The sequence below is a fragment of the Aethalodelphis obliquidens genome, unplaced genomic scaffold (genome assembly GCF_003676395.1).
Source record: "Aethalodelphis obliquidens isolate GAN/ISIS:26980383/991018 unplaced genomic scaffold, ASM367639v1 scaffold10, whole genome shotgun sequence".
Taxonomy (NCBI): domain Eukaryota; kingdom Metazoa; phylum Chordata; class Mammalia; order Artiodactyla; family Delphinidae; genus Aethalodelphis; species Aethalodelphis obliquidens.
The window spans coordinates 37,418,429-37,444,379 of record NW_020837954.1 but is presented as its reverse complement, the minus strand read 5'-3'; the positions used below and the strand labels follow the sequence as shown (position 1 = coordinate 37,444,379).

The 25,951-nt window shown below is 40.2% G+C and overlaps 1 protein-coding gene across 9 annotated transcripts in view; it reads right to left on the bottom strand.

Moving 5' to 3' along the window:
* SYNE2 (spectrin repeat containing nuclear envelope protein 2) overlaps positions 1–25,951 on the bottom strand; it is a 337,188-nt gene that overhangs the window by 226,565 nt on the left and 84,672 nt on the right. For all 9 annotated transcript variants that reach the window (XM_027111459.1, XM_027111458.1, XM_027111452.1 and 6 more), the window contains exons 3-11: positions 21,419–21,480; positions 20,361–20,456; positions 20,192–20,269; positions 20,010–20,102; positions 15,443–15,624; positions 10,402–10,598; positions 4,500–4,600; positions 2,680–2,781; positions 471–608 (exon numbers count right to left, since the gene is read on the bottom strand). In XM_027111459.1, the coding sequence (XP_026967260.1) occupies positions 471–608; positions 2,680–2,781; positions 4,500–4,600; positions 10,402–10,598; positions 15,443–15,624; positions 20,010–20,102; positions 20,192–20,269; positions 20,361–20,456; positions 21,419–21,480 (1,049 nt within the window). The remainder of the gene's footprint in view (positions 1–470; positions 609–2,679; positions 2,782–4,499; positions 4,601–10,401; positions 10,599–15,442; positions 15,625–20,009; positions 20,103–20,191; positions 20,270–20,360; positions 20,457–21,418; positions 21,481–25,951) is intronic.

Here is a 25,951-nt window from a genome sequence, read left to right as displayed (position 1 = left end):
ACACACACATTATCCTGGGCCATAACACAAGACTCAATAAATTTAAAACGACTGAAATCATACAGATATATTCAGACACACATACACACATTCATCATTACACATTCTCTCTGGGTTTGTCCCTACCCACTTCAAGCATCTATTGATAGTGATATATGACACTGGTCCAAAGCAGAGAGGAGGTTGCATGTCAATCAGAATATGGATAATCTACTATGGCAAACCAAGAATTGATGGCAAATATAAAAACTTTGGATAAGCCTGCAATTTCTCTAAACAGAATGTTATAAATTCCTATTTCAATATCAACCACTACCCAAATGAGATCATGGAGAAAATAGAACGCTCTCCCAACTTTCTGATGAAGCATCTGCTCTTTCTTTTACAGAATTTCTCATGAAAGTCTAAAGTTCTCATCCAACAAACAAAGCTGCCCCGGGAAAATGTTCTAATCAACACAATGCAGTAACCTGGTAGTTGAGACCATCCCAGGCTTCTCTCAACTGTAACTGATCTTCATTCAGCTCATCTAGATTCCTTGTTATCGACAGGACATCCAGAAAGGGTTTTTTTTCTTCATTGAATGACTCCAAAAAGGACAGCAGGCTCTACAATTAGAAGCGTATTTTAAAGACTGAAATGTTTAAACCAGTTTATAAAATGTAATTTGCTATTTGCAGGTCAATAGTTGTAGGTTATATTTAAACTTTTACTTAGATAAAGGTAAAATTCCCTGAATTCAGGATCCTCTCACCAGTTTCTTTCTTCAGTGCACCCTCGTGATCTGGGTGCCCTCATAGTGACATAGGTCACAGCTTGCGTCTCATGTCACTATGGTTGGATTTCTACTGGAATAGGGCAGCAAGGCCACCCAGCTCTAGAGGACAAATCATAATGCCCCATGGAAAATGTGAGTTTGTCCTCCCCAAATACATGTTCACAACAAAATAAGAATGAGTAGAAGTGAGAATTATATAACAGCAGTCATCATGTATAAATGGTTTTTGAAGTTTCCATGATTAACTAAGCTTGAGCCATTCTTCCCAAGTCATTTTATACAAACTTTAGAATATACTTTGCCTTTGCCCTCAAAAATTTAATAAATAAAGCTTTTCTTGGTTTGTATTTGTGTGAAATATTGGTGTTTGAGTCATCAATTCCATAACTGTTATTTAAGATTACCAATAATTATTGGCCGCATTTCTAATTAAATTTTGTGAACAAACTAAGGGATAAGTAATTTGATTCTTTCTGAGAGTTAAAATAACTTCATAAAGTCTTTCATTTAAGAAACCTGAATCTGTGGTACATTAGTAAATGAAAGACAAGTGAGAGCAAGGCACTTCCTGTGGACGCTGAGCACCTTGTCAATGAAAACAATTTCAGGCCAGTGCTAAGAGGCAAAAAGCATAAGAAGCCTATGCAGTTCAGGAAAAAAAAAGATGAGAATGTCTTCCTTCCCTGATGGCTCCAAACCTAAAAGAATGGTGTGGCGAGCAAGTCACACAATCCGCCGAATGTTAGTGTAGGAAACACTGGATTCATCCGACTCCCTCTCTTAACCGATGTGGGGGATGAAGGTCTAGAAGTGTTAAGTGCTGTGTAGGCCCAGGAGTGTATCTCCTCCTTATTCAGGGTGGAGACCAGGTGAGGGGCACAGTGTTGCACAGTCTGGGTTCTAAGAAAGAAGAATGTGGAGCCCTCACTTTGGCTCCTGATAGTATCTTTCAAAATGGTGTGGGGAATAACAGCTTACCCTGGAGAAGCATCAGGACTAAAGAGAGCTAGGGCTTTGAATCTAGACTTCATTCCAATCCCACCTCTACCTTTCAGTAGCTATATAACTTTAGATAAATCACTTAGTCCCTCTAAGTCTTGTTTGTCTTCATCTGTAAAACTAGAATAACCATGCCATACTCAGCAAGATGTTGTAACCTGGAAAACGCTTGTCAGCAGGTGCCTGATATATAGCAAATGTTCAATACATGGTGACAGTAAGTTGTCATTACTCCCAAAGGACATTTTGGTTGAAGCCCTGAACTGTAATTCTGGGATGGCTCCATTTCTGATTTCCTAATCGTTTTCCCTTCCATATTCATTCTGAAAAGCATGTTCTGCTCTAGACCTGGGATTGGAAAACGTGTACTATAAGATATGTAAGATAGCAAACATCTTGGGCTTTGTGGGCCATATGGTCTCTGCTGTAACTATTCAACAATGTGGTGGGAATGCAGCCACAAACAATACTTTAATGGGCATGGTTCACATATAATATATAATATAATATATAATACATAAGATAATGTATCCAATAACAATGTATTTACAAAAACAGATGCTGGGGTCCAGAGACCAGTTTGCCAGTCCCCACTCTAAAACCTTACTACCCAAAATTCTCTAAGGACCACCAGCAATCAGCACCATCTGGGAGCTGGTGGGAAATGCAGAATCTCAGGCCCCATCCCAGAACTACTGAGTTAGAATCCGTATTTTAACAAGATTCCCCAGGTGATTCCTATGCACATTAAAATTTGAGAAGCTCGGTCCTTCTAACTCAACACTAAAACTTGGAGTTAATTTAGTATTTAAACAATTAACTCTGAAAGTTTTTTTCTAAAAACATCCTACACTTCCCCAAGAGTAAACTACAAATAAATTACTGTTTAAAGTCATACTTACTTCATACTTCTTACAGTAGGTCTCATTTTCTGAATCCGTTAGCATTTTCTGTAGCTTTTTCTCTTGCAGAGTTAACCAGACCTTAGCATCTTTCACCTTTCCCTGTAATTCACACACACACATTTAAAACTCTAGCCTAAATATACTTTGTGATTTTTTTTAAACAATAAAATTAACAACTTCAAACATCAGTGAAATAGTGTAATCACTACACACCAATGACTCATTGTGCCAAAGAGGAATTTTGCCTGTTCATGTAACACCTTAAATTTTAAAATGGGTTGAAACTACCATCTGAATATAACGTGCCAAAGAAACAGGGCAAGCAAGCCCCTATTTTTTTGGCTTACCCACTTCCACTATTCTTCAATTTTAGAGAACATTATTCTAAATTATTTATTTATAGTAGGCATTTCAGAATACTGCTTTCCAATAAATCTAAACATGGGTTAACAGATGTTTACATCTACTAAATATACTGACATCAAAAATACCTTGAACAATTTAAAGATCCTAAAAATAACACTACTAAAAGCTTTGGTTAAGCTATCCTATGGAATTGGGCAACAATTATTTCTTCTTTAGATTCCTGTTTAGGCGGTAAGCTTGCACACATTTGGAGGCAAATTTTACTGGTGGAGGATAAAGCAAAAGAAATTGCATCTTATTTCCATTCTCCTTTAACCTTCCTTTACTTTTTTCTTTCTATTAAGCAACAGTGCTTTCTATATATTTTTGCAACTGATTTCATGGACACTTGAATTTTTAGTTTTATTTTTTGATAGGAAAATTAATTAGAAAAGAGGAGCTCCTCAGCAGGTCAGAAATAAGTGAAGTGCATTATAAGCCCGTGTCTCAGCTTGAGTCTCTCTTCCAGAGTCAGCAACAATCTGGCTTGGTGCCTCAAACATAACAGTTGGAAAAACATAGGCCTAAATTTTATGTCAAAGCAAATGTGATAATATGACTACATGTTTACATGTCTGAGGAAGTAGTTTAAATTTTAAAATAATATTCAAAAACATTTTACTAAACTCACAGCGCTCATTTATCTTTATAGATGCAGAAAAAATGTTTATTTTCAGCTCAGTGATTTTTAAGAAATTTCCACCCACAATATTTTGTGTAACTGACTGAAAGTCAAGGAAAAAACTGAATAAACAAATGGCAGTCTGATGGTAATTCAACAGTATCTCAACAAACAAGGATTAAGAGTGGAACACAATGCTTCTGTTTATATGGATTACATGATGCCATTTATACTAAAGAACAGGTAAAATGGAAATATGCTAAAATTAGATTGTGATGATGGTTGCACAACTATGTAAACATACTAAAAACCATTGATCGTAAATTTTAAATGATTTAATTTACAGTGTATGAATTGTATCTCAATAAAGCTGATAAAAATTACAATAGACAAAAATCCGATATCTCTAGACTTCTTTAAAAGCCTGCTAAACTTAATTTGTCCTATACAGTATGTATCTAAATGCTGTTTTAGATAATTCAACAAAGTTTAATGAACTACCACTTTTAACTTTAAAAAAACAAGCAAAACTAATCTATAGTGAAAGAAATTGGAATATTGGTTGCTTCAGGTGGAGGAGTACAGACAGAAGAGAGGCACAATGGAACAATCTGGGTAACAGAAATGTTTTGCATCATGATTAAAGTATGGTTATATGAGGTATGCATTTGCCAAAACTCATTGAACTGTATATTTAAGTTCTGTGTGCAAATTATGCCTCGATGCTAAAAATTAAACTATTAGTAGGGTACAAAAAGAATGAGCTTGATTTGTACTTATAAAGACATACCTGGGCTTTATCTCCAGTCCCAGGTGCAGCCTTTGAATACTGCAGAAACTGTGCCACATAGGTCATGATTGACTTTTCATCAGGATTAACAACATCCACATCTGCAAGATATGCCACACTATCAATCAGCTATAGGTGTGATTTACTATAATTAATACTCAAGAACAGTATTGAAATGAACTTGAAATGAACCAAAGTAGTCGACCAGCCAAGCAATCCCTGCTCACTCACCCTTGCACCAAGGTTATGCAGTGGTTAAGAGTTTAGATCTAGAGTGAAATGGAGCTGGGTTGAATCCTGGCAGGAGTATTGCACAGCCTCAGTTTCCTAATAATAAAATGTCACTGTACATGTTGTATGTATGAGGGCATAAGTAGTCAGGGAGGGTGGATAAGAGAAAGGTAAGCCTTCCTCTTTCTGGTGACACAGTGCAGAAAGTCCTCCAGGAATGCAGAAACATAGAGCAACTGGAATTCACTCCTGACACATTGGTCTCAGCATTTGTGCAGTAAAGCATTTCCGAAAGTATATGTTGTATAGAAGATTTGTTCAAGACATCCACAAGATTTTATTCATTCATTTGTGGAGCAAATACATTTACTGAGAGCCTTCTATGGACCAATCTTTGTTTTGCATTAAAAGAGCCCATGGTGAAATAAATTTGGAAAATGCTGATTTAAAAAAAGTTAAAAATATTATAAATTCATTAAGTACAGGACTTCTCCAGGCATATAATAAATTAAGTAGATCACAAAGAAGAGATTACAGACAAAATGAACACATAATTTGGGGATGTCTTTTGCTATGACACCAAAACAACCAATGACGATATTGACAAGGAAATCTGTGTTTATTTATTAATTCTGTTAAATTCAATTCAACACGTATTTATAGAGAGCCAACAAATGCAGGTCACAAGCAGGATATGTAAGACTCAGTCCTTGCCCTTACGGGCTTATGTTTCATCCCTTCATTCAGCAAGTAGATGCTAGACCCTTGAGTAGATGCTAGATGCCTTAAGACATTATCTGCCCCTTGAGGAGCTTGCAGTTAGGAGAAAAACAAACAAATACAACACACTATACATGCTTTAGCAAGCATGTTTGCTGGGCCGAGTGAGTGCTCTAAGTCAGTTGAGGGAGGAATTGAATCTAATCTATAACCAAATGATAAAATCCAAGGCAGTAAGCACATTAAACACATCAATAAAGAGGTGGGAGTAGGGATTTAATAAAGAAAGGATCCCTAAGAGTTAAGTTATTCTATCTTTCATTGAAAAAAGTATAAATATCAAGAGATACATAAAATGATACGGCTGGATACCTCTCTTTTAAATTTTCTCATTGTATATGAGGCTATGCATAATGATTAAATGTGTTAACAAAATTGTGTCAAAAGATAATTCCCTTATTCAAGTATGACTGCGGTATTTGGTTTGCATAAATAATCATGATGGGGATTTCCCTGGTGGTCCAGTGGTTAAGAATACGCCTTCCAATGCAGGGGACGCAGGTTCAATCCCCAATCGGTGAACTAAGATCCCACATGCCTCAGGGCAACTGAGCCCGTGCGCCCCACAACTACTGAGCCTGCATGCTCTAGAGCCTGCTCACCGCAAAAGCCCGCACACTGCAATAAAAGATCCTGCATGCCACAATGAAGATCCCGCGTGCTGCAACTAAGACCTGACGCTGCCAAATTAATTAATTAAACAAATAAAAACTAAAAAAAAAGTCCCCCCTCTCTTTAAGAGAAAAAATCATCATGTATTTCATGTTTTTGAGCTATTATTTAAGCTATGTAAAATGAATTATGGGCAATCATTTATAAAGTGGAAATTTGTTTTCATTAAATTGTCTGTTCCACTAGTTGCCTAGTTATTTTCACATACTAAAATAGAGAAAATAGTTTACAATAATAATAAAGACTTGGTGAATCACAATGAAAGAAGTATTAAAAGAAATCACAGAAATAGGGAATAGAGCACAGCATGGGGAGAAATGAAGAAATTTTGAAAAGATAATGAAAAGACAAAAAGGTTCTTTCCTTTTTGGACAAAAAAAAGGGGGGGGAAGGAGGGAGAAAAAGCAAAGAGATGGGGGAAAGTTAAACAAGCAGAATTATTAACAAGCAACATGAAGCCAAACTAATGACAAACCTGATATACGAAACATGGAATCATTAGGCTAACTGTACACTTGGGAATATCACATAATTAACTCTTATAAAAACAACTGAGGTCCAAAAAGGCTAGAAACCAGTAGCAACAAGCACACCTAGCACCCAGATCTTGGTTTCTAATACCATTCTCCAGTAAAAGGAACCAGGGCTCTTGGAGGAATGGTTGATCCAAGACTACAGTAGGAAGTATACAAGATGAGCCTGGAGCATCTTGTAGTGCCAAAACAAACAAGCCAGCCCCACACTGAGGATATGTCAAAGGAGCACAGGAGCCGACTAAAACAGCTCTCAATAGCCAAAACTCGGAGGTATAAAAAAGATTTTTTTTAATTTGAGCAATAAAATAAACAAAGTAGCATTGGATTATAACCCAAAGTATAAAAAAAAAATCCATGAATCTACACTGATACAAATAAACAGTTGGATAAGTAAATAAATGGAGGAGAACAGACAAATCTCCTGTGCAGAATTCCAAACAATTTATCCCTCAAGGAGAGTGAGCGTAACTCTCCTAAGTGTGGGCTGTGCACAGTGACTTCCCTCCAAAGAGTACAGTATGGAAAGGGGGGAAACAAAGAGTAACTTCACAGTGGGGAAACCTGACAAACACTATCTCAGCCAGGCGATCAACGTCAACATCAACAGTGATGTCAAGTTGGCATTAAGAGAAAAAGCATAACACAAATTCCAGCATCTACAAAATACCTGACCAGTAATCCTCAAAACTGTCAAGCCATCAAAAACAAAAAAAAAAGGTCTGAGAAATTGTCACAGTCAAGAGGAGCCCAAGGAGACATGATGACTAGATGTAATGTATCCTGGATGGGATCCTGAAGAGAAAAGGGGCATAGGGGAAAACAAAGAAAATGTGAATAGAGTATTGCCTTTATTATATCATTACTGGTTCATTAATATAAGATGCATTAATGTAAGATGCTAACAATAAGGAAAATTGGGTGTGGGGTATATGGGAACCTACTGTACTGTCTTCCCAATTTTCCTGTAAATCTAAAACTGTCCTAAAAAATAAAGTATATCTAAAAATTTTGTTATTATTTTTAACAATAAATGCTGCAACATGGATGAACTTTGAACATTCTGCTAATTTAAAGAAGCCAGGGACTTCGCTGGTGGGGCAGTGGTTAAGAATCCACCTGCCATTGCAGGGGACATGGGATCGAACCCTGGTCTGGGAAGATCCCACATGCTGTGGAACAACTAAGCCCGTGCGCCACAACTACCGAGCCCGCGTGCCACAACTACTGAAGCCCGCATGCCTAGATCCCGTGCTCTGCAACAAAGAGAAGTAACCGCAGTGGGAAGCCCGCGCACTGCAACGAAGAGCAGCCCCCGCTCACGCAACTAGGGAAAGCCCGCGTGCAGCAACAAAGACCCAACTCAGCCAAAAGTAAATAAATAAATTTATTTAAAAAAAAAAAAAACCCACTCACAAAAGACCACATATTGTATGATTCCGTTCATGTTAAATTTCCAGAATTGGCAAATCTATAGAGACAGAAAGTAGATTAGTGGTTGCCTAGGGTTGTGGAGGGGGATGGGGGAAATGGGGAGGGACTGATAACGGGCTCGGGGTTTATTCTGGGGGGTCACGAAAATGTTCTAAATTTGATTATGATGATGGTGGCAAAATTCTGTGAATATACTATAAACCATTCAATTGTACAGTTAAATAGGTAAACTGTATGGTATGTGAATTATATCTCAATACAGCTATTTAAAACCAGAAAGGTTAAGTAACAAAGCGACAGTCAATCAGTCAGTGGTGTGCTCACACCAGCTTGAGAGAGCTGACTGTTTAACAACTGACTTATGAAATTGATGAAAATTTAACATAGTCAGCATTAAAAGTTAAATTCTGGGGCTTCCCTGGTGGCACAGTGGTTGAGAGTCCGCCTGCTGATGCAGGGGACACAGGTTCATACCCCGGTCCGGGAAGATTCCACATGCCGCGGAGCGGCTGGGCCCGTGAGCCATGCTGCTGAGCCTGCGCGTCCGGAGCCTGTGCTCCGCAACAGGAGAGGCCGCAACAGTGAGAGGCCCACGTACCGCAAAAAAAAAAAAAAAAAGTAAATTCTATAAATGCACAATTACATAAATTATATTAAAACAAAGGTAATAAATACTTAAAACTCATCACTTCCCAAGTATTTCACTGCATTTTACTACTATCCACACCTCTAAGGTTATGTCTATTGTATCTGTATGATAGAAATAATATATAATGGTGTGCTACTGTGCATATTTTCCCAATGTATTCAGTGACTTGACACTGGTGGCAAGATTTATACCACAGAAAATCAGCAGATGAGGGCTTGATTTGCTGTTTTGTTGAGTGCCAAGAAAAGGATGGAGATATTGTTAACAATGCAGGTTAATCTTAAAAGTGTGTCCTGTCTATAGCTGTCAAATTGTGAGTGGAACAAAAATCGAATTCTTCCAGTATTCTCCCAGCAAAGAAGTCATTCACATCACAGAAGAACAAGTGCAGCTCTGACATACCTCTTTGCTGTTACACTTACTCATTAATGCAAAGGAAGTTATCCACCAACACGCATGTCAGAACTGCACTGGTTCAGCAACTGCAACCTTAAGTTGGCTACAGATTGATACAAGAGTTTGGCAAAAATCAACGAAAGCATTTGGGGGCTATACGGAAGTTATAATAAAGTGTATCATATATTTTATTATTATTTGTAAACTGTGTGCTACACATCATTTATGTTTGTAAAATTTATAATAGACATGTATATGTACACACACACACTGTTTCAGAGAGCCTAACATTAAACATTGACCTACACACCCCTGTTGTAGAGCTGAGACTAGAATTTGTATCTCTTGACCTGTTAGTTCATTATAACTTTCACTAATCCAACATGCCTTTTTTATGACCTTACTGGGTTTTGGGGTTTTTTTTTAACAAGTTTTGGGTAAATTATGAAACAACACAATCCAAAGTAAAGTTCTTTTCCAGAAGAATTGAATTATTTAAATCTTAATTTTATGAAGTTAAAGTATAACCTGAGAATTATCTCTTTGAATATAGCCAGTATTTAGGATTTCGCTAATGTTGTTAACAATCCAACAAAATTACTATCATTTTGGCCACTTCGTGCGGCATGTGGTGTGCAGCACGTGGGATCTTAGTTCCCCAACAAGGGATCAAACCTGCACCCATTGGAAGCGCACAATCTTAACCACTGGACCACCAGGGAAGTCCCTAACAATCCAACAAAACGGATTTAGCGCAATCAATGGTAAAGCTGAGCCAGCCATAGAGAGAGAAACAGAAAAAGCAGTTTCTGTCCTCACAGAGGCTCAGCTTTAACTAGGGGGAGGGAATAGGAAAGGGGACATAGATAAACCACTCAAAGAAATATCTTACTTGAGATATTTTAGAAAAGAATAATAGAATCAAGGAGGATGAAATATAGAACACAATAAAAGAAAATTAAGACAAAGACTCAAAATTATTCCCCAAAACAGCATCGTTTGGTTGCAGCTGTGACCTGTAATGACCTGTAATTACTGAGGTTAACTCACTGGCAGGAATTCTTAATTTCATGAAACTTAATAAAGGGTTTAAAGTTAAACCCTTCAGGACTAAAATATAATGCTGTTATGTTTGCTCATATGTGGGTACTGCTTTCAAATCCACTTCACACTGGACATTGCTTTACAAAGAAAGAAGTTTCTTTACCTTCTGGTTCCAGCATTTTGGGGATTTTTAATTCTCTTTCTGCAATTCTGAAGGCCTCTTTCAGATTGTCTCTGTTGGATCTATGCTTCACACTCTTCATGTCGATCAGGTCTGGTCGCAAGCCATGAATGACAGCCAAAAAAGCCATCCCATTTCTCCAGCTTGCCTTGAAATCTGTCACACTGACAGACTCAAACCTATGACGAAAGAAGAAAAACACGATAAACACTATCTAAAAGACTATATCAGAGCACCTCCACTCTATTCATCAGGAATTAAAACTAATTTCTGCCAATCACATAAATCGAATCAATCCTTCTAGGAAAATATTTTATTTGAACCATGGGGTCAAATTAAAGTAAAATGCCAAGTGTGATGAGGCTCACGACACTCCGGGGCACTGCTCCGTGGCCCCGGCGGCAGCAGCAGCGTCACGTGGCTGTAGGTGCTCGAAATGCAAATTCTCAGGCCCAACCCCAGGTCCACTGAATCACACTCTGGAAATGCACCTGAAATCTGTCTTACGAGCCCTTCACGTGACAATTCTCACTCGAGTTTAATGCTCTTCATTCAGCAATCCGTTGGCTCAAGACTAAGCTGGGCCTCTACAAATTGTTAAATTCCTTTCACTAGAGGGACTAATTTTATTTCTCACTGGAAACAATTAAATGATACATTGTGCCAAGTCAGTGGCCAACAGCTCATTGGATAGATAGACCTTGTCACTCCTCTGCTTAGAACCAGCCATCAGGAATGAATGCATAAACAAAATGTGGTGTGTTCATACAATAAAATATCCTTCATCCCTAAAAAGTAAGGAAATTCTGAGATATGCTACAACAAGGATGAAACTTAAAGATATTATGCTGAATGAAATGAGCCAGTCACAAATGGACAAATGTTAAATGATTACACTCTCTTAAGGTACCAAACAGAGTGAAATTCACTGATAAAGAAAGTAGACCTCTGGTGGCCAGGGGAAGGCTGAGAGGAAGGAGGAATGGGGAGGGGAGGTGTTAAACAGATACAGAGTTTCAGTTTTGCAAGATGAAAAAAGTTCTGCAGACAGATAGCAGTGATGGTTACACAACTGTGAATGTACTTAATCTCACTGAACTGTACTCTTAAAAACCGTTAAAGTGGTAAATTTTGTTATGTATATTTTATCACAATAAAAGTTATTTAAAGAAAACCCATCATTTCTTGTCATTATACTTAGAATAACGTCTCACACTCTGGCCCACAAGGCCAGACAAGCTTTGCTTCCCGCTTACCTCTCCCACCTTTGCATCTCCCCTCTCTTACAATGCTGCAGTATGTGGCTAGACCACACTGACTCCATTTTGTCAGCTCCATCTTAGGCCCACAGTCCTACCCGCCTGTTCTCTCTGCATGACCAAGCTTTAGCCTGCTCACAAGGAATGTGCCCAAGCCAGATAAGTTCCCCATCAGCTTTTACCCTTGCCTTCATCTGATATGAAAACTGCAAGAATGCCTTTTGCTGACACAGATGGTTAATGGTCATGAGACCCCAGGGAGAGGAAAAACCCCTGGTTCCTGTTGGTGCAGACATACTTCTCCCTTCACAGTCAGATTCTGCTTTAGCTTTGGCCCCTTTAAATCTCCCTGTACCCCTTTTGAGGGCAGGGAGTACAGCTCTGAATGCCTCTGGATCCCTGTCTGCCTGATCCTGCCCATAAGTTGCCCACAATAAATTTCATAACTGCACTTTATGGAGTTGCCTGTTTCATTCTTCAGCCTTAAAGTTCCTTCTCAGTTCAGAGGATATTATTCAATATCTCCACCTTCCAACATGCAGTAACATTGGCTTCATTTCTGCTTCTCCACAGCCTTTTTAATCCTTCTGCCTGGACACTCTTTCTCCCAGAGATTCATACACCTAAAGCCTTCTCCTTCAGGTCTCAGCTCAAAGGTCTCTTCCTCAGAAAGGCGTACACACTACTATATGTAAAATAGATAACCAACAAGGACCTACTGTATAGCACAGGGAACCATATACTCAATATCTTGTAATAACCTATAATGGAAGAGAATGTAAAAAAAGAATATACATATTATATATATATGTATCACTGAATTACTTTGCTGTACATCTGAAACTAACACAACATTGTAAATCAACTATATTTCAATAAAAATTTTTTAGAAAAAGAAAGGCACTCCATGACCACCTACTATAAGGGCACCCTCTTCCTATCCTTGACATTCTCAACCATATCATAAGTCCTTCCTAACTTTACGGCCAACTATAATTATCATATTTATTCATGTGCCTCTCCCACTAGGGTGCAAGCCCCTTGAGAACAGGGGCCCTTTCTTTCTTGCCCATCATGTTAGACTCACCCACCCTGCAAACAGTGCCTGACATAAAAAGGTGCTTAACATATATATCTCAAACCACTCAATTTGTGTTCAACAAGAGATCACTGAATATTTTGTAAAAGCATATAGTAGCCTACAAAGTGTGGGAAATATTCGAGAACAACTATAGTTTCCTTTAATATCCCATAAAAACACAAGGAAATTCAATGGACTAATTTAAGTATATATCAAAAGTATACATGATAAAAGCTACTCAAGAAATAATCTGCTTCAGATGACCTGGGCTTTCCTGGATCCCTTAGGAAAAAAGCCTAAACTATGATTATGACAAACTACATAGTAGGCAGTGACTTTCGTGTCGTTTAACAAACACTTATATGGTGCCCGTTGTGTCCAGAAACTGTTGCAAATGTTTTTTTTTAAAAAAACACAATTCTTGAGGGAGGGAGACGCAAGAGGGAAGAGATATGGGAACATATGTATATGTATAACTGATTCACTTTGTTATAAAGCAGAAACTAACACACCATTGTAAAGCAATTATACCCCAATAAAGATGTGAAAAAAAAAAAAAAAACACAATTCTTGTAAAGCACATAATAACCCTATGAAGTAAGTGTTAAGTATTGTCCACGTTTTATGATTAAGGAAACTTGAACACAACGAGATTAAGTGTCTAAGCCTACCAGTTAGAAAGTGCTGGGAGCCAGAACTCAAAACCTGGTATTCCAGCTTCAGCGTGCGCGTGTAAGTACTCAACTAAATTGATGGTTATGGGGGTGGCGGTGGGGCTGAAAGCGGGGCCGGACCCGCCAGAGCGCTAAGGGGGCCAGAGTCGGCTCAGGGCCGACCAGCAGGCACCGCGCTCCATACAGCACCAGGCTGGGAACTCAGCTCTGCCCTGAGGGGCCAAAACAGGTGCCACACAGAATGTGCTGCTGCCGGGCCTTGGAGAGGGCGGGACTGGCTCCAGAGTGACTGGTAGGGTCTAGGCTCATGCAGACATCACAAATGGGGGCCCATTTCATCTCCTTCAGGAATAAAAAAAATACCACATATTTCTTACAACATAGCCTTACACTGAGCCCTAGAGAATCACAGAATATTCCAACAAAAGTCACCCAGTAATACCACCAATGACAGCCAAAACTACAATAAACTCCTGACGAAATACTTAAGAATTACCTACTACATCTTAATACGTTTAGCATAAGCGCTATAGTTGAAAAATAAGGACGGACATGGGGAAAAGGTAAACCTTGGTAAAATATACGGACTTTGAAAGGATTTGAAGCAAATCTGAATATGGTGTAATAATGATTTTCACACATGCTATATTTTGGATTTTAAAATTTAGGAAACTGAAGTAAAATCATCTCCAGGAAATTCAAGAAAAAGTTCATTTAATGTACTTAAAACCTGGAAGATATGCATGTATATTTGTGTCCCCTCACAGAATACAGAGGATGAATGACAACTACAGAAAGGTAAGACAGAAATTAACATCTTAGCCTTTCATTAAGAAGCAGTTACTCAGAAGCCCAACATTTGAGAGGGCTTAGCAACATGTTTATGCCCCTGTTTATCTGGACAATGCTATGATGTGACAAAGAACGCCTTTTGAACTCTATAGGTCTTTTTGTGGCGGATCTCCTGCGTCCTAATTCCTTATTTTCCTAAACTCCATCCAAGCAGTTGGCTAAATTGAAAAAGTAAATGTATCCCAAGAGCAGAAAACATTTTCCTATGTAAACAAGAAATTATAGTGGGAGGAATTGGGAGACTGGGATTGACACGTATACATTATTGACACTATGTATAAAACAGACAACTGATGGGAACATACTGTATAGCACAGGGAACTCTACCGAGTGCACTGTGGTAACCTAAACGGGAGGGAAGTCCAAAAGTGAGGGCATAACTACATGTGTATGGCTGATTCATTTTGCTGTGCATTGGAGGCTAACACAACATTGTAAGGCAACCATACTCCAATAACAATTAATAATAAAAAATAAATTAAAAAAGAAATTATAAGCATTAACTTCCCTTTATCATCTCTTTTTTTTAAAACACCTACTCTCTTCTTTCTTTGTTTCCTAATTGAGCTACGAGTTTCTAAACAATGGGGACCACGGTCCTTCATGCAACCCTATAGAGTTCCAAGGGATAATTTTATGAGCTGGCTACTCATTCACTCATTTTTCATTCATCCACTCAACACGTTTATGGAGCACCTACCAAGAACACATATTAGGCTAAAATTAAGGGAATACACAGTCAACTAAGATAGAGTCCCGACTTTTAAAGAGCTTCTAGTATGGCAAAACTTTTCGAATCTAAATCCACCTTCCAGATGCATAGGGGAATTGTGCCTAAAGACGAAGATATTTGAAGACTACTTTATTTGCACACAGTAATAGACCACCTATACATGGCAGTGGGAGGGAGGGAAGTTACCCAGATGACACCACCTTCCGGTCTTCAAAACCAAGTGTGGCTGAGCTCACAGAGGTCCACATGTGGAAGATTCAGTGTGAGAGGAAGGGGGAGAGTGAGCCTTTTCTTTTTATGACAGGGAAGTGTTCAGGTGGGTGTTACTCCTATTTGGCCTGATTTTCAGACCTGGAGGTTGGTAAGGTTGCGCTGGTGGGTACAGCTGCCCTGTGTGTCTCCTCTGGTGGAGCAAACTACTTACATGGCACATTGCTCCTGAGCCCACTGGAGAAGAGCCTTCTTTGCAGACATCTGCCATCTTGCCTGGACTTTGGAGCATTTCTTAGCTGGAGGACTTGAGGTAGGAGATGAGTCGACCACACTCACACTGTCCAGGGAAGGCTGATTGTAATTGCAAGAAAGAGTCCGGGCAAGCTCCTCAATCTAAGGAAGACATAATAATCGTTAACGTGTGTGGAATCATAGGTTAGCAGCATTGAGGCAAAACCTTCAGCCAGAACAAGACCTAAAAATTATCGTATAACAGTGACAGTTTACTCAGGGTGAAATGAGCACTGGGCAAACCTTTGAATAACGGCATTGGCCATCTGGGGCTACACATTGGCTTTTGGGACTTGCTCTCACCCAAGCATATGGCGCTCCACATCAAGGGCAGGCATCTATTCGCCCCCCGCAGCATGCTTATAGAGCACTTCACTGGTGCTCCACCTCTGTCCATCAAAACTGAACTGAGGGGCTTCCCTGGTGGCGCAGTGGTTGGGTGTCTGCCTGCCGATGCAGGGGACACGGGTTTGTGCTCCGGTCCGGGAGGATCCCGCATGCCGCGGAGCGGCTGGGCTTGTGAGCCATGGCCGCTGAGCTTGCGCGTCCCGAGCCTGTGCTCCGCGGCGGGAGGGGCCACAACAGTGAGAGGCCCGCATACCGCAAACAAAACAAAACAAAACAACAAAACAAAATAAAAAGATAAATCCAGAAATATAATAGAAGTATTATTGAAAGATGTACACTTCTTTCAATGATTGACAGACTCACCAGATAACCAATAATAGTAGGTGTGACCAATACAATGAACAAATTTGATCTGGTTGACATACCCCATTGCACCTAAAATGGCAGAATCAACATTCTTTCCCAGTGCATATAGAATATTTACCAAAATTGACCATGCTGAGCCATAAAGCAAGCCACAGCAATTTTGAAGGACTGAAATAATTCAGATTATATTTTCCAACCACACTGAAATTGAGCTAGAAATCAGTACTAGTGAAGACATAACAAACCTCCAAATATTTGGAAATTAAGCCATAGATTGTGATAGAGCCCATGGGTCAAATGAGAAATCATAATGAAAATTTGAAAATATTTTGAACAGAACAAAAATGAAAATGTTATATTCATGGGTTAAAAGATGCATTATTTAGGGGCTTCCCTGGTGGCACAGTGGTTGAGAGTCTGCCTGCCGATGCAGGGGACACGGGTTCGTGCCCCGGTCTGGGAAGATCCCACATGCCGCAGAGCGGCTGGGCCCGTGAGCCATGGCTGCTGAGCCTGCGCGTCCGGAGCCCGTGCTCCGCAACGGGAGAGGCCACAACAGTGAGAGGCCCGCATACCGCAAAAAAAAAAAAAGATGCATTATTTAAAAGATGTCAGCTTTTTCCAAATGATTCTATACATTCAATCAATCCTCATAAAAATTCCAGCAGGTTACGTGTGTGTAAATTAACAAGTTACTTATAAAATTTGTATGACTATCAAATCAACATGTTATCTACCTTAAGCTTACACAATGGTATATGTCAACTACATCTCAAAAAAATATATACACGGAAATACAAAGAGCAAAGAAGAGCAAAGAATCTTGAAGAACGAGCTGGAAAACCACAATATCAGATATCAAGACTGACTGTACAGCTACAGAAATTAATGTAGTATAGTATTGGTACAAGGATAAATAATGGGACAGAACAGACAATCTGAAAATGGAGCCATACCTATATGACTACTCGATTTATAAAGGTGATACTACAGTGCAGTAGGAAAATGATGGTCTCTTCAATTATTACTGTTGGATCAACTGGATAGCCATATGGAAAAAAAAATCTTAATTGCCTTAACATAACATACTCAAACAAATCAATTCATTCTTGAAAGACTGTAGAGCTAAAAGTAAACTGTGAAATGATTAAGCTTTTAGAAATGTGCTGTCCAATATGATAGCCACTAGCCACATGTGGCTATTTAAATTTAAATTTAATAAACTTTAAAATTTAGTTCCTCAGTCATACTAGTCACATGCCAAGTGTTCAATAGCCACAAGTGGCTAGTGGCTACTGTTCTGTCCAGTGCAGGTACAGAACATTTCCATCACTGCAGAAAGTCCTATTGGACAGAACTATTCTAGAAAATAACATAAGAGAATATCTCCATGGTACTGGCAAAGGGAAAGAATTCTTTAAAGGACATAAAAAGTACTAGCCACCAAAAAAAAAAAAAGAAGCTGATAAATGTGAACTACATTAAAATTATGAATGTCTGTTCATTAAAGATTTGAGAAAGCAAGCCACAGAGTCAGAGAAGATATTTGCAATTTATATATACCCAACAAAGGACTTGTATCCAGAATACATTTTAAAACTTCTAAAAATCATTATACACAGCAGCATAGCTAAAATAAAAGTTTTTAATGCCAAGTATTAGCAAGGATTGGAGCAAGCAACTCTTAAACTCTGGTAACAGTGTAAATCACAACAAGTTTGAAAAACTGTTTGGCAGTATCTACTAAAGTTGAAGATCACATGCCCTGCAGCCCAGCAGTTCCAGTCCTAGATAAATATGCAACAGAAGTAAGGGCTTGTACCACCAAAGGGCAGATACAAGAATGTTTTTAGCAGCTTTATTCATAATAGCTTAAAACTGGCAGCAAAAGAAATATCCGTCAACAGTAGAATGGTAAATAAGTTCTGGTATATTCATGCAATGGTATATTCATATACAGCAATGGAAAAGAAAGACCCACTGATACCTGCCTCAAGAGGATGAATCTCACAGACATGAAGTTAAGTGAAATAAGTCAGGTAGAAAAGACTATTATATAGTGTATGCAAAATAATTCAGTTATAATTCTGTTTATATGGAGTTTAAAATGCTAAACTAACCAATGATAAAGATCAAAGTAGCGGTTATCTTTAGGGAAGGAGGGCAGGGACTGGGAGAAAGACCTGGGGGCTCTGGGATGCTGGCAATATTCTATCATCTTATCTTCAGTTAAATGGTGGTTACGTGGATGTGTTTAATTTCCAAATATTCATCAAGCTCTACATTTAAGATCTGTGCAGTTTTCTCTGTGTGTTGTATACTTTTGACAAAAGTTTATTTACAATATTAAAACAAAACTTTAAATTGAATCTTTTTTTTTTAAATTTATTTATTTTATTTATTTTTGGCTGTGTTGGGTCTTCGTTGCTGCCTGCGGGTTTTCTCTAGCTGCGGGAGCGGGGGCTACTCTTCATTTAGGCGCGCAGGCTTCTCATTGCAGTGGCTTCTCTTGTTGTGGAGAACGGGCTCTAGGCACGTGGGCTTCAGTAGTTGTCACATGCAGGTTCAGTAGTTGTGGCTCGCAGGCTCTAGAGCGCAGGCTCAGTAGTTGTGGCGAATGGGCTTAGTTGCTCCGCGGCATGTGGGATCTTCCCAGACCGGGGCACAAACCCGTGTCCCCTGCATCGGCAGGCGGACTCTCAACCACTGTGCCACCAGGGAAGCCCCTGAACATATAAGTTTTTAAGTAGCTACAGAAAATACGCACTAATTCAAAATCCCAGGCCTGAAAGAATGTATTTATCAGCCATAAGTGTCATAAAGTCAGGACTATAACCTACTTATTCCCTGTTATTTTCTTTCTTTCTTTTTGTTTTTTTTGGCTGCGTTGGGTCTTCATTGTTGTGTGCGGGCTTTCTCTAGTTGCAGTGAGCGAGGGCTACTCTTCGTTGCAGTGCACGGGCTTCTCGTTTCAGTGGCTTCTCTTGTTGCACAGCATGGGCTCTAGGTGTGTGGGCTTCAGTAGTTCCAGCACATGGGCTCAGTAGTTGCGGCACACAGGGCCCAGAGTGCGAAGCCTTCATTAGCTGCAGCGTGTGGGGCTCAGCAGTTACAGCGCACGGGCTCTAGAGCACAGGCTCAGTAGCTGTGGCGCACAGGCTTAGTTGCTCCACGGCATGTGGGATCTTCCAGACCAGGGATTGAACCCGTGTCCCCTACATTGGCAGGTGGATACTTAACCACTGTGCCACCAGGGGAGTGCTCCCTGTTATTTTCTTACTGTCCCAGCACAAAAGTTAGCACAAAGTAGGTGCTCAAAAATATTTGTGGAATGAAATGAAAGCTATGAGTCAGTCTTGGGACAGAGCTAGATGTTGCAGGATTATTAGATTAGACAAGGGACCTCAAAAATAGGGAGATTTAACCAAGTTTAATGGGTTAATTTTCAAGAATTTACTCCAGAAGCTTCCTATTCTCTCTTCTGACAGAGTAAATAAACAATAATAAGCAAAAATTTACCATGGCAAGTTCTATTCAGACTGGTGCTGATACCATGGATATTTCAGGATATCATGATAATTCAGCATTCAATTTTCAATTGAAGAATAACATAAGTGGCAAAGGGTCTGTTATATATTTTCCACCTAACAAGACTTCCAGAGGGTCCTATTTCTGGAAGAAGCTCTAGCATCAAGTCACACTTATTGCATTACACTTATTTCATACTGTGGTAATTAGAACAGGAATACTTTTCATATCATCAAACTACTTACATGAAAGTGCAGTATAATTGTCCAGATTAGGCCAAGAATAATGGATGGGTTTCCATCTATAATATCAGTAACGTGAATGTTTATTAGTTTGATCTGGAAAAAAAAGAAACGCATGTTAAAAGGAGAAAATATTTCACAGCATTTATCTCCCCAATGAATTTTCATGTGAATTTCATACTCACTGATCGGTTTTTTAGGAATCTCAGGGCATGTTCTATATTGCTTCTACACTGGAATGTATTAGATCCTTTATCTCGAGGCTATGAAATTCAAGCAAAATATATTACTCACAAATGTGATTTTTTTTTTTTTTAATCCACAAAATTTCTTAATGTTGTTTTAAAAGCTTACCAACTGTTGTCCTGAGAGTACTTCCAGCAGGTCCAGGAGGACATGCCCCTTTTTAATGTCTGTGAATAGGTCCGATACAACTGAGGGAGGGGTGTGCTACAAAAGGTCACAAGAAAAGTAATCATTGAAACTTTGGTCCAAAAACACGGTAACTTTTAAGAATCTCATAAATGTGCTTTTGCATCTTTGCACAAGCTAAGATTCAGTAGTGATTTTCTTCTTAATTAACAGAATGTAGAAAACACACAAAGTTCCATATCAAAACATGATAAGGAAAGTAGTGAATTTATCTCACAGCAAATTTCCAGTGACACAACACTCTTTCAGCTTTCACTGAGGGCTTAAAACTTGTGCAGTGAAGTGGCATTCATGACGCTCAGAATCAGCCAATAGTGACCCCTTTGGGGAGATTACATGTCCAGAGTAACCTGTTTATGAATTTCCTCTTTTTAGAATGACAAGCACTGTGCTGGGATGGGTAGCCTGGGCGAAGAGGCTCACTCATTTTGTATCTAGGTTATTCCGGGCACCTGGATCACTGAAGGCCAGGATAGCACAGAGATTAAGATCAAGGCCTCTGGGTCCAGACTGCCTGGGTTTGCATCCCAGCACGATCACTTGTAAGCTGTGGGACCTTGGAGAAGTCACACAACGTCTCTGTACCTTAGTTTCCTTGTTCTCTAAACACAGACAATACTATCTGTCTCAGGATGTTGTGAAGTCACCGAAACATAACGAGTGGTCAGTACATTTAAAGTACTTACAACAGTGTCTAACATAACACTCAACATATATGACTTCTTACAATTTCATTTGATAAAAGAGATGTTACTGCTTTAAATATTTTCTAGCACTGTCTCCCATAGCCTTAACAAAAATGCCCCCTTTTCGTGTTGGAAAAGAATAACAGATACATCAAAACAAGATCAAGGTGACATTCAGCACATTTTTTCAACCTTTTACATGTCACCAGTGCCATTTTGGGGACCAAAACTGAGGGAACAGGAGGAATCACTTAAATATATATTTATAGCTTGATTTGCTCTCTTTTTCCTCACCTTTGCCAACTGTGAGTTTACCCAGCATGTGAAGGTTTTCTTCTGAGTGTCTTCCTGTTCAGCTATTTAAAAAGGACAATAGCAGTTAGAAAACGAGAAGCCTCAGAAACCATTTGAACAAATCAACGTTTCAAAGGTCTGTCACTCTGGGTACGTGTGTGTATCTCACAATCTTATATACGTTCTAGGACTTAGTTTAAATCTCAGGTGTTTGTCCAAGAAGTGTTTTGGAAATATAGCACGTTGAAATAAGATATTTCTCAAAGCCACCGTTTAACTGCAAGAGACAACGGTTTTTAATATTTTACCGACAAAAGAATTAGCCCCTACACGACCTTGACAGTGCTGTACAAGGACCTGTGAAGAAAAAAAAAAGGGTTTCTAACCCAAATGGACTTGCAGTCTAAGCCAACACCACATGGTACTTCAGATAAACCCAGAACATCTGAATACATTTCAAAGGACTCATAAAGTTGCGGCAGTTTAGTCTTGACATTTATCATGAAGAATATATTGTCACTGAATTAACTGTCAATCAGCTGCAATTAGAATCAGAGAGACCTGAGTTCAAATCCTGCCTGTGTTACTGAGTAGCTGTGTGACGTGGGGCAGGTTCCTCGTGGAATAAGGTGAGAAGCACTCACCGCTAGAGACTGTTAGTGGTTCACTCAAAGTGAACAGACCCTTGCACCAAGGAAACACAGAAGTGCTAGCTCTCACTCTTACTAACCAGGAGTCCAGGGAAAGATCAGAACACTCGGTGTGGATCCTTCCTTCCTCCCCAGGGCAGGAGAGAGCTCCATCCCGACACCATTCTTCCCCTCACCTCTAGCCCCTCAGCTCCAGCAGACACCCTCAGCCCTGAGGCCAGGGGTTCCCCTGCACACAGGACTGTCTTTCCATTTCCCCAGATCTCCTCATCCTACTGGACAGGGGTGAGAGCAATCCAGACACCCACTCCTCCCTGTGCCTAATGCTTACAGCCTTGTTCCCACCACCTACCGCAGGCTCACCAGATCTCATCTCACTGTGCCTTTGCCCCTCACACACACACACAGTTCACACACTCAGGTCCCCCTCCGTTCTCCCTCTAATTTCCAAAAGACTCTGCACGTCCCCCAATTTTTCTCATCTCCCACCTCTCCTTAACTCCTGAAACCCTTCACTGATGCTGAAATCCATAATAGACCATCAGCAAAATCCCCTATGTGCCCACTACCCTCTTCACCTTTCTGCTCTAATTGAACCTCCGCCCTAACCCAGAACTCTGCTTCCCCCACAGCCCTCCCAAGTGACAGCATTGCTTTCTCTTACAGACCTTGGACCACTAGTTCCTTGCTCTTCGCTGCTACTTCCAGATCATTTTCCACTCTCTTTGTCCCTGAAATGCTCCAGCTTTAACTCTCATGGCATCAGACAGTCCCCACTATTACAGTCATCTACTTACCTCTGTCATTCCTCATCATTTCTCAAAGGTTTTAGCTCCTTCCCCACTGTTGCTCTTTCCAATGTGACCCCTAATTTGTCGTAATTTCAATACACATACTGGTGAAACTTCCAACCTTCTGGCCTCTCTGTTTCTTGAATTCTTCTCCAATAAATGTGTCTTCTGCTCTGCCTCAACCACTCACTGTCATGGTTATACCCTGACCTTGTCATTACTAATAACTACAACTCATGATCTTGAGTTCATGCATCCCCATCTCTGAACATCATTCCTTATCTTTTCAGTTCATTCTCACTAGTGTCTCAACTCCAACAATCCTTGGAGTCCATCAGCAACTCCAAGCCATCAATTCTGCCAGTTTTACACTGTCCCTCGCCCCCTTGGTCTCCTTCCTTTCATCCTTATCCATTGTAAATTCCACGATCAGTTATTACAAACATTCCCTTGCACCTCTCATTCTGCTGTGTGCTCTTCATCACCACTCTCTGCTCACTCATACCTGCACGCATGCTGCTGAATGTGGCTGGAAGGAAATCCGTAACTGCTGACCAGTCTCATCGTGACCGCCAAGTAGGCCCTCAATGCTGCCTGGAAATCATAATACACTGCCCTCTCCCACTCCTCTAGACAGCAATTTCACACCCTCTCCTTCTTTCTCAAACTCCCAACGCCTCCCCTCCCATCCTTACTCTCAGCTGAGACCTTGCTTCCCCAGGACACTTAGGGATCATCTACTCCCTTGTCTAGTAACCTATCAAAAGGCTCTGCCTCCTGCCTGTTAGCATGGGTGAGCCAGCCTTGCTCAGACCTAAAGCCAATCCCTTCCTTCCCTCATCCCTTTGGAGCTACTCCAGGACCTTTTACTCCTTTCTCTCCTGTATTATCCTCTCCCCCACCCGAGACTATTCCCATTAGTACTGATCCATGCTATTAATTCGCCCATCTAAAACTAAAAACAAAAAACAACCCTCTCTTGACCCCATCAGGTACAGGTCCATTGTGGCAAAACTCCTCAAATAGATTTGTCTATGTTCCTGGTCTCCAGGTCCCCTCCTCCTTCTCTCTTAACTGAACCCACACCAATCATACCCTTACCATTCCGCTGAAACTACTCTTTCATCAAGGTCACCATGAATCGAGTTCATCAACGACCCCCCCAGCCCCCACTAAAACCAATGATCGATTCTCAGTCTTCATCTTTCTGGAGCAATCAGCAGCATTCAGTACAGATAATCACTCTCTCCTTCTGCTTGCAGGCCCCTATACTCTCTGTCTTCCTCCTCCATCACAGGTTGGCTTCTCTCTTTCTCTCACACTTCACGTCCAATGCCTCGGGAAATCCTCTTACGTCCACCTTCAAAATATATTCAGGGGGCTTCCCTGGTGGCGCAGTGGTTGAGAGTCCGCCTGCAGATGCAGGGGACACAGGTTCGTGCCCCAGTCCGGGAAGATCCCACATACCGCGGAGCAACTAAGCCCACGTGCCACAACTACTGAAGCCCGCATGCCTAGAGCCCGTGCTCCGCAACAAGAGAAGCCACCGCAATGAGAAGCTCGTGCACCAAAATGAAGAGTAGCCCCCGCTCGCCACAGCTAGAGAAAGCTCTTGCGCCCCAATGAAGATCCAAGGCAGCCAAAAATAAATAAATAAATAAAATTTTTAAAAAAAGAATTATAAAGAACCATAATTTTGTCCTATAATTCAAAATGTTACTAATGTTTTCATTGTTTGTTTCCCTAGAATCAGCAGATGATAAGACAATAAATTTTAAACATGTACTGACGCTTACCAAAAAATGTGTTGAGAGCTAACTTTGTTCCTCCATAGAGAAAACTAGAGAACAAGTTTTTATGTTTCCAGGATCAAGTTACATGCGCACAAAGTACATTAATCGAGGCCACGTGTATAAGCAGGAAGGGACTATTTCATTATTACAAAAAAGCAGAAATTCAAAACAAAAAACAAAACAAACAACAAGGAAAACAAACAAAGAGGGCTCTCTTTTTTTTTTTTTTTTTGCGGTACGTGGGCCTCTCACTGTTGTGGCCTCTCCCATTGCGGAGCACAGGCTCCGGATGTGCAGGCTCAGTGGACATGGCTCACAGGCCCAGCCGCTCCGCGGCATGTGGGATCTTCCCGGACCGGGGCACGAACCCGCGTCCCCTGCATCGGCAGGCGGACTCTCAAACACTGTGCCACCAGGGAAGCCCGAGGGCTCTCTTCTTTATCCTTAAGGAGCCAAGAGAGATTTTTTTTTTCTTTCTAGGTGTAAAGTATGGAGAAGAAACTAACCAGGAATACTACCAGGTCCAGGACAGAGAGTCTACACTAACGTTAGGGGAATTATTGTGGGAGAAAGGAATAACCATAGAGGGGGTGAAACGCTGGCACAAAAAGGAATGTAAAGGAGCACTGTGTGCCCAAGGAGTTTGAGTATTGCACATCTACCTGGAAACCTCAGTCATTCTGAATTATTTCCAAGAAAGATGAGGGATCACATGATCATTTCCATGTGATGCTGGACAAAAGGGGTCTTGGTACTGAGCAAACTGAGGACTGTGAATTTTCCTAGGCTGAGAAAACAGGCAGCATATGAGGGCTCTATAAGGACTGCTCAACTTGGAGCACCTAGTCTCACATAGGTTGGACTGACCTCTGATAGGGACATAAATTTAAAATAACCAAAAATTTCCAATGAAAACCTTAAGTTATCCCTGTCCTAAGTTGATTAAAATCTAATAGAAACAAGGGGAAAAACAATAAGAGGAGCAGGCAGAACAAATCCCGACCCAAACTCTCCAGTTAGCAAACGAAACCCTCAGGAAAAGGTTTTTAAATTTCATGGCTTTTAACTAACACATTGTTCACCTCTTCATCCTGGAAATCATAACCCTTCAAATGCAACAAGGACCCTTGCTAACAGCAGACAAAGATGTCCCAGGTGCAATTAAACACCTTTATGACTACTCAATTAAATGGTTTCGTCTGTGCCATGTCACTTATCCCTTGACACACTTTTCTCACATTTTCATACTGCCTTATCCCTGAAAAGTGGTATTAATTCAACAGGAACCAGAGCCAAATA